This window comes from Notothenia coriiceps, unplaced genomic scaffold (assembly GCF_000735185.1).
Source record: "Notothenia coriiceps isolate Sejong01 unplaced genomic scaffold, NC01 NC01_scaffold00035945, whole genome shotgun sequence".
Lineage (NCBI taxonomy): Eukaryota > Metazoa > Chordata > Actinopteri > Perciformes > Nototheniidae > Notothenia > Notothenia coriiceps.
Genome location: NW_011368646.1, coordinates 28825 through 38617, shown reverse-complemented (window position 1 = coordinate 38617; position 9793 = coordinate 28825). Strand labels below are relative to the sequence as shown.

Here is a 9793-nt window from a genome sequence, read left to right as displayed (position 1 = left end):
ACGTTACGTTACCGTTACGTACGTTACGTTACGTTACGTTACGTTACGTTACGTACGTACGTACGTTACGTACGTACGTTACGTACGTACGTACGTACGTACGTACTACGTACGTACGTACGTACGTACGTACTCTCTACTACTCGTCTCTCTCTCTCTCTCTCTCTCTCTCTCTCTCTCTCTCTCTCTCTCTCTCTCTCTCTCTCTCTCTCTCTCTCTCTCTCTCTCTCTCTCTCTCCAGCCCATCTTCTCCTCTCAGCTCGCTGACTGAACGTCCAGAGAGAGGTACTTCCTGTTCGGAAACATCCACGTCTGTTGTATTAGTCTGCAGTCTGGTGGATCTATCATATGTCACTGTGATGAACGTAGCTATGTGTGTGTCGGCACAGGAGATTTCATTTGTATTGGCTCCTGGAATTTCTCTACTGCTGGTTAGACTGTAAAACATAATATTTACATTCATTACTTTAAGTAATTATTATAGTATTTTGTTTGCTTTATTTTTGTAATACTTTATTTTAAAGCTGCAGCAATTTTTTGTATCCACAAATTGTTTATAATTTAATTCAATTTTTTCCAATGTGGATTTTCCTGGTTTGACATTATAGTTATATTACCTAGATTTTAATACGTCGTTCTGAAAACATTTTTATGATTTAAAATGCATTTCTTGCATAGCGATAAGGAAACAAAATGTTAACTGTCCTACTTTAATTCAATGAGCAAGTTATATTTTCCAGCTAACATAAATTTTCTTACTCTTCTCTCCTCTGTTTTTATTTTTATTTCAATGCTATGTATATTGCTTTATAATTTTTATATGAACACATTTAACAAGTAAAAAAAAAAGAGTTGCTGTTAGAACTAAACCTTCCGGTTCCTCATTGATATATTAACAATGACATTTTCTCTCTCTTTCTGAGGTTTTCGGAGGGCGGACAGTGACGGTAGCTCCTCTCACTTCCTGCACCCTGCCAGGAAAGCCCCGCCCAACGGCTCTCCCACCAATCACCGCTCTCAGAGCTTTGAGAACGACAACCGCCCCTCCCCCCAGCCGCTTCCTCGAACATCATTGGTGAGATCTTCAAAAACAATTTACTTAAATCTTCATAACCGTAAACTCCCTTCAAAGCACTTATAATCAAGAGTTCCCCTGGGGGGCTACATATGGGGAAGAAAGAAGAAAAATGAAACTTGATGTTTTGAACATAGTGTCTTTTCTACAGTTGCATAGCAATTATTCGCTGTACTTGGATGTCCCAATACTCTGTATTGAAGGCACTCTATACATTTAATATGCATCTATTCACTTTTTGATCAGTTTAATACTATAAGATTATACACAGGTTTATGTCTGTATTGCCTGTTCTCAGTAGTGGCAGAAGATGCCCAATCCTTTATTTATGTTGTAGTAGTACTACAATATAAAAAGGGTTAAAAACTAAACACAATTTTTAAATAGGTTTTACTATTATGTGACTCAGTTAGATTCACCATTGAAACCACATAGCAACACTCCAGCAGTGCCTTAGAAACCGCACTCAACAGCTGATCAGCCCCAAATGAAAGACAAAGGTTCCACCTCCTACTGATGCCTAAGCAATCATGATGAACATTTATTTTAATTCATATTTAATATTATCGAGACATATTTATTATTATCGTGTTTTTTGCTTACCTCCACCAGCCTCGGGGTGCGACGAGCCGCCGGGTGGAGGCGCTGTACGACTGCCAGGCCGACCACCACGATGAGCTGAGCTTCTTTGAGGGTCAGGTGCTGGTGGTCCTGGGCAAGGAGGACAGTGATTGGTGGGTAAGTATCAGAAACCCGACTCTGATTGGTACTCCCATTGGCCTACTTCTACAACTGTGAAGGTGCTTTTTCCACTGGCCTCCTGATGGACATAACGGGTGTTTCTCAATGTTTCTCTATGTCGAGGACGCTTGCTTGGTAGCACATGTCTTCCGAGTCAGTTGCTTCAGAAGCGAGGCAAGAATCCTTCCTAGCCTCGGAAAACGAAGAATTGTGGAACAGGCTAACAGGTGTGCAGGTGTGCGTCATATGCGAGGCCCCGCCTTAAATGGAGCGCGATTTCCGCCAAAGATTTGGAAATTGGTCCGTGCGCAAAGCATTGTGGGGATTTTAAGACCGTGGAGTCTACATATGTGCAGCCTCGAAATGTCTCGCTACGAAGTAAGCCGGCCTCGGTAGAATTCCAAGGTATGCTGGACATTGGAACAGTCCTTCTGCGGCACTCAATTACGTAGTATGCTTAAAATAGTGGCTCTGGAGCAGCCTTCCTCGACATTGAGAAACACCCAACATGTCACTATGGTAAAGTACACAACAAAGATGGCAAACGCTCAGATTTCTTCAAAGAAAAATACTTAATGACCAAACCTTTAAAAGTGTTAATTTCTCCTGTTATTGCTTTTTTTTCTTACTTAGTTTGTTTTGATATGATTATATTCCAATCTAATCCAATCAAAAATGCCTAAAACTAATATATTTTTTATCTAAGGAGTAAAACCATATCTAAATTTGGTGTCAAAATGAACATTGTTGTATGGAGTCCATGTTCAAATTGTAATCACGTGTGTGAATGTGTATGCAGCATGGTTACATAGAGGAAGAACCGGACCAGAGGGGTTTGTTCCCGTCCTCCTTCGTCCAGCTGCTCTCCGACTGACCTGGACCAAACCAACAGAAACTGGACCCGTATAGATCCAGTCCGCCTGGAGAACCAGAACCTGGACCCGTACAGATCCAGTCAGCCTGGAGAACCAGAACCTGGACCCGTACAGATCCAGTCTGCCTAGAGAACTAGAACCTGGAAGCCAGGGGAACCAAGGCAGCAGAACCCCAGGATTGTGTCCCTCTGCTTCTCCCAGGACCGGACGGCTTCCTGTGATGACCAATGGTCCAGGCACAGTTCATGTTGTCACAGCAACCAGCGGCTTTTGTTGCCATGGAGACAATACAGTTGACCTTTTCCGTGAAGAATCTGTATGTATCTGTATGTATGTATCTGTATCTGTATGTCGCACAAACAGGTCAGCGACAAGTGTTGACCGTGCTATTATTTATTTATTTATTTGTATTAAGCACATAGGTACTACACTTCAAAATAAAACAATCCACTGGACTTTTATTTTGAAGTGCAACTGAACGACTTTTTTCTGTTATTTACTTATTTTAATATATTCATGGAGTGATGCAGGAATAAGTTCTAAACATCTGAAATGAGTTAGCATTTTAACAGTTCAGGTTCCCTCGTCACAAATTCAATGGGTTTTTAATGTGTTTTATGTTAGCTACCTGAAGTAAGGCAAGTGGTTAGCACAGACTAATTAGGTTTTCACATTTATTTCTCCAACATAAAATGCGTCAGCCCACTGTTGAATGTCTGAAACTTAAATGTGTCTTAAAGAGGTTGGTTGGATAAATCCAATTGGCTTTTTGCCGCGGGAGCTCTTGCGATGCTAACTTCTGGGTGGGCTTACAAAGTGTATCACTGCACCACTCCATGGTTTTTCATCCTGTGCAGCTCTTCTGTCCTGTCTCAGGCTTTGTCACCTTCGAGGGGCAGGGCTTATCAGGTCTGACAAGGGCCAGGGCGGTTTTGGGAGCAGGGGTCTAAAATTAGTCTAGGGCCTCCACTTGACAAGTGACCAGAGCACAAAGGATTGTGGGATATTGAAATGAGACTGATTCTCGATGTCTGAAGATTCCAAACACCTCAGTAAGCACAGCAGGTACTGCTATCATTTCAAAAATACATCTGCTCAGTTTCTCATAAAATGCGATCTTTTCACATTGAAATAAGATTTTTCAGGCTAATGGACACATTTTTTTGTAAATAGTACATACACATTAATAAGGTGGTCGACTGGTGCAAACGCGCTACAACAGCCTAACTCTTCCATCATGAGAAACGTGCTAGTTTCAGAAACGATGCTGATAAAAAAAACAAGAGTGTCAAAACACATACAACTAGAAAAAGTATTGTGTTAAAGAAAAACATGTTTGCAGTAAAGTTACAAGACGTTTCATCAGAGAAAAATATTGAATTGATTGATGTATGATGAAAACCACATTTATTATTTGGTATCTACTGATAACAATTTAAAAGTCAACATCTTGTACTGGAAACTGAGCAAATGTTTATTTTTATCATGGCGGCAGAAATAAACTGCCAAGGGGACTTTTATAGACATCTTCATCAGTGTTTGATTGTGCCAACATGTACCTCCAGAGCCTTTGGAAGAACAAAACACACGTACTTTTGTTTCATTTTATTCAAAGTGACAGCGGTGTTGTTTTGAAAAATCACAGTGCTTCTCTCTGCAACTACGAATGAATCAATGATCAGTAGGTTGTTTGCTAAATTAAACTGAAATGTCCTTTTATCAAACAGTCATTTTAAACATGAAGCGCTGATTAAAGCTATGATAAGTGAACATACTTCATGATTGGTTTATTTGATTTAATCGGCACCTTCCAATTCCTAGTGGAAAAATCTAAATTCCCAGACTGCAGGAAGACCATTAATAAGCACAACTTTTGATTTATACTCACAGCAAACTTGTCTTTCTTTAGTGTGAGGAAGTACATATTTTTACTACAACTAAAGTCAGCAAACTCCAAAACCTTCCCTCCGGATGTGAAGTCCAGCTCAGGACTCTGGAGGGCTGCTGCTCTGTCATTTAGCTGCTCAATGTCCCTCATAAAATCGGGAGCCATCAAAGTGTTAAATCTCTGCTAAAACTATAAAACAAGCAGCAGATGTTTCAGATTAAACCCCAGCTTGAGATGACTCAGCAGATGGGGTTTAATAGAGCATTTAACTGCAGCCAAAGTTAGCAGCAGAGAAGCCAGCAGAGCCTCCAGATAATAATTCAGCATCCATGATCATATAGAGCCCTCAGTCTGCTTTAAAGTGCTTGTTGGATCGTCTAAAAACCCACTCTCCAACAGCTGCATCTTACACAGACTCAGATATTTTGGACGGCATTCAAGGAAGCAGTGAGATGCTGCCAGGAGGAATATATGACGGCAGGATTTTCACACCACACATTCTGCAGGCCTTTAGACGTTGCATCAACAAGTTAGTTTGAAGCAGACTGAGCTTTGAAACCATTTCACACTGGCAAGTTGGTCTGAATCTGGAAATGGAGCGCCAGAAAAACTATAGTATTTACAATTTTCCCAATCCAATACATGGTCAACCTGGGAGTCTCAGCCAGGAAACCTATTGTCCAAATTTGAGATTAAAAAACAGAAGTTTGATGACGTACTGCTAACAGAACTAAAGGCAGAGCACTGAGTTTAGGGTGATACTAATGTATGGCTGGTCAACGCTAGTTGCTCATCATTTAGCTGCCTTTTTAAAAAGAAAGAAAAATATTTTAAATGCAAATGCTCAATTTAACCCCAAATGAAATATTCATTGAGATGCATATACACGATAAATGTGTTTCTGTTCCTTCCCAAAAGCAACACAAAAAGGCTAACATTAGCTAAATTAAGAGTTACAGTTTGTGATATCTCTCTTTAAAAAGTCAACATCTGTGTCAATAAAAATAAACAAATATATGACAAAATATCCGTTAATTACTTTTTTCCACAACAAAAACAAAGTGAAAACACCAATTTAAAAGTGACCATTAAAAACAACACATAAAATCTAAATTACAACGTGGAAGACTGACAAATTGACGAATAAATTAATAACAGTTTGATGTATATTCTGTCCAAATTATACTTTCTTAATATGGACGGCTGCTGGATGCAAATTACTTAAATGTTCTGCATATTATGCTTAGAAGGTACACCAAACTCTGAATTTTCCCCATCATACAAAACAGAAATGCAAAGAAAAAGTCCATTATCTATCTGAGATGGACAATGGAACTCAGATTCAGACTCAAACTTCCCCAGTGTGAAACGTCCTGAAACTTCTCATAGTGTAAACGAAGCCACAAACATTCAGACGGCTGTGATTGAAAAACAGCAAGTTTTTTCACAGCACAGGTGTGACAGCGCGCTGTCGTCTCCCTTTAAACAGGAAGTCCAGCTGCTTCCTGCTGGACTGGTCGGTCCGTCTTCATTCATATGGTTGGTGGTTTTTTGGTTGGACTTACATTGCACTACTGTACATCTCCCTCTCATCCATGCACCGCCCACACTGGTGGTGTTGCTGATTGTTTGACTTTGCTACGTTTTTTAAAAATAAATCTTTAATTTAGTCTTGCACTGTTTCCTCGTCTTTGAATCAGAAGAGTTACATCACAAGTGAAACAGTCTTCAACAACAAAGGAAGCTATGTAAAGCTGCAGAGTTTTCGCTTTTCAATAACTTTTTCAGCTAGTGGATCTAAAAAAAGTTGTCCCTTAAAACATTAAACTTCTGTTTTGTGAGAGAAACCACTGAAAACTGCAGACTGTTGAATCATCATGAAGGAGTTTAAACACAGGCTGAGAACCTCACACAGGCTCCTCCCACTCATTGTTTCCAGTTCCATATATGGTCGAGACAGGAAGCATCATTGGCTTACATTCCAAAAATGTAGACGTTAAAAAACACTTAAAGACTTTGTCCCATTTCCACTTAAAGTCTGTCCGGACCGAGACATCCTCTGGATCAGAACGGTTTGTTTCATTCAGAATAAATGGGTGGATTATAAATGATATCAAATAGAAAAGAAAGTCTTTGTTGGACAGAGAAAGCAACAACATGGCCCTTTTGTGCCTTTTCTTCTTAAGGGCAAAGTGCTTTAATACAAAATAAAAAAAGAGGTTATCCCTGTATAATATCTATAAAATCAAATCAAATATATAAAAAGTCTGTGGTTGTTTCCCCGCTTAGAGCACAACTTGTGTGGTCCATCTTCGCAGTCCCAGACAGCAACATAAGGTCTGTTTAAGCAGTGGAAGGTCCCGTAAATCTGTATTTATGTTCATGTTAAGCTGGATTTCAATTAAACCAGCGAGGAGGCAGAGGGAGGAGATCTAAGCTGCATACTTCAAGTGAAGTGGCAGGTTTAGCTCCTCCATCCTGAAAGGCTCCATCCACAGGTAATCCAGGTATTCAACAATGTCAATACCCAACTGCGGCTTCACTCCGGCATTAATGGGTTTCTTACTCAAGGCAGACGTGGTGATTGATGTGCAAGAAGTACAGGTCTGACTCCTGTCCGAATCCCAACAGACACATCTGGCAGGCACATAAGGTCCAGAGTTGACTCCGATTTTAGCACAGCTGGGACTGCAAAGACACTTTCAACTAGACTCCGCTGGATACCAGACGAGATGTAGCTGGTTCTCTGTCAATTGAGCTAAGAATGATCTGCTGAGTGAGCAGAGGATCCTTCAGTCAGCAGGTCTGTCTGTGGGTCAGTCAGCACTAGAGCTGCAACAATAGGTCAGTTAAAAATAATAGCTACCTTTTTAGATAATCAATTAATCCTCTCTTTAGTTATCTTTAATGCCAAATATTAATTAATTAAGAGTTTTATATTTAATATTAAACAGAACATCTTTGGGTTTGTACTGATAAGACAGGTAAAGAGATCACCATGGACAGAATTTCACTATAAATATTGGCACTTTGTGAACCAATCAATCAAGACAATGAACTCCAGTTTTATGTTGGTCAGTCCATCAGTCGGCACGTCTTTCAGTCTTTATTCATGTCAGTCCATCAGGCTGTGGTCTGGTGGGAAGTGGGTCTGGGGGTCAGTGGGTCTGGGGGTCAGGGGTCACAGGTGCAGACTGATCTTGCCCTCTTTGACCAGCTGTTGGATGATCTCTGTCTCGAAGTCGGCGCTGTGGACGCCGGTCTTTCTGAAGGCTCCAGCGTTGCGGTTCTCTTCCCAGTAATGGTGCCAGTTCCCCTGCTTGTCGGCGCCGTAACCGAACACGGACACCTGAACGAAGACAGGAAGTGATGTCATGACATCATGATATATATGACATATAGTAGTAACTTTATTGTAAATGTCATGGTATAGTATGCAATAAAAAGTTATGAATGGTATGGCATTACATTGTCATCAAAATGTCATAGTATAGTTTGTCAAAAGTCAAAGGTGACATAAAAAAAGTTATATTATAAAATGTCATATAAAGTAATAGTATACTGTTAATAAGAAATCATAAAAAAACTAAAAGTAAAGTATGACGATAAATTAATTGCAAAAAGGCATAGTAAAGCATAATTATAGTATATGTCATTAAAAGTAATAAAAACGTAATAGAAAAAAATCAAGTCATAAAAAAGTCATATACTATACTGAGTCATAAAAGTATAGTCAAAATACCATTTGAAATATCATAGTATGTCATAAAAAGTCACAGAATAGTACGTCACACTAAGTAATAGTATAGTATGCAATTAAAAAGTGATAGTATAGTATGTCATAAAAATTAATTAATAAAGTCTTATGTACTACATAACAAATATTGGAAAAAAGTGATATAGTGTAAAATGTCATAAAAAGTAATAGAATAGTATATCAAAAAAGGCATAATATAGTATGCAATTTCAAGGTTATATTATAGTTTGCCATGAACTTGAGGAAAGTGGTCATCTTAGGGCAGGGCATATTGAGGTTCTTTATCTTTTAAATGCTATAACACAGTTGTGTGGATCATATCCCCCTGAAGCCCTCGCCCCTCCTACCTGGTCGCAGGTGTGCAGAGCGAAGATGAGGGCCAGCATGCCAGTGGACGGGTAGCGCCCGTGACCCTCGGTCCACCGCTCGTGAGCGTACTTGAAGAACACCGGGTTCACCACCAGAACCTGCACCCAGTGTTACCATTATGATACATATGAGAGTGTTCACAGGCTTTCTGGTGTTTATCTCATATGTTCTTAAACTTGCAGTATCATCTGTGTGATTATACAGATAATAGGGTGTTCTGGGTGACATTTTGGAAACGCCCACATGTATGAACATATTTTTCAGTTACTGAAACCAGAAGTGAAAATTCTAATAAAAGCGTGACACTTAAAAGCAGAAGTCAAAACTTCTTCTTAAGGGCGGAGGAAGTAGTAAAAACAACAACAGAGTGTAATCAGAGGGCATGATGGAACATTTATTTTACCTTGTCTTTATCAGCCTCCACTCGTTCTTTAACCCTCATGTAGGTCCTGGACACACAGCACACAAATAAATACCGGTCAGAGTTTATGTCAGGACTGTATTTTAGAAAATACAGTACCATATAAAAGATATGGAACATTGTACAACAATGCTAAACAATAAAAGTTAGCCCTCATTTTGATGCTTATGTATTCTCAAATGTATAAACACAAAACTAAGAACTAAAAAGTCAAACTGTATGGTAATTTATCTTCTGTTATTATAATTGTATATTATTGAAGTTTACTTACTAATTGGATCTTTTTTAACCATTATTAAACATTGTTTCTACAATGTTTGTATATTAGGGTTTTTTCAATTAAGATCAAGATTAGATATTTGTAGGGGTGTCCGGAATACCATTTTTGTGCGTAGTAATCAGCAGCGAACCGCTTCGACACGTGTATTTCGGTTTATTCACGGCATTCTTTTTGTTATTCTACAGTATTGTTGTTTTATAGTTATTTGTTCATGTAACCCAATTTATGTTCTTTGAAATTGAAAAGGATATTGCATTGTGTTTGTTACTTTCGTTGCAGTTGTATATGTCTTAAGTGTAATTTGGCTTGGCTTTATTTTGAAGGCGAGTTTACGCTGTTGACAGGAAGTAGTTGTTGCTATGGAAACAAGAAAAGCTTCACAGCGGG

The 9793-nt window shown here is 39.1% G+C and overlaps 2 protein-coding genes across 2 annotated transcripts in view; one reads left to right on the top strand and one right to left on the bottom strand.

Annotated features, from left to right (window-relative positions):
• Window positions 1-5182, top strand: part of unm_sa1614 (un-named sa1614) — a 17364-nt gene extending 12182 nt beyond the window's left edge. Inside the window, exons 23-26 of the mRNA XM_010791862.1 lie at window positions 242-285; window positions 924-1075; window positions 1688-1813; window positions 2616-5182. Coding sequence (XP_010790164.1) covers window positions 242-285; window positions 924-1075; window positions 1688-1813; window positions 2616-2690 — 397 coding nt within the window. The 3' untranslated portion in view covers window positions 2691-5182. The remainder of the gene's footprint in view (window positions 1-241; window positions 286-923; window positions 1076-1687; window positions 1814-2615) is intronic.
• LOC104963290 (CMP-N-acetylneuraminate-beta-galactosamide-alpha-2,3-sialyltransferase 2-like) lies at window positions 4282-9575 on the bottom strand. The gene is made up of 3 exons (XM_010791858.1): window positions 9109-9575; window positions 8684-8803; window positions 4282-7928 (listed from the first exon to the last, which is right to left on the bottom strand). The coding sequence occupies exons 1-3, from the start codon at window positions 9244-9246 to the stop codon at window positions 7761-7763; spliced, it is 426 nt and encodes a 141-aa protein (XP_010790160.1). The 5' UTR covers window positions 9247-9575; the 3' UTR covers window positions 4282-7760.
• Window positions 9576-9793: the final 218 nt, after the last annotated feature.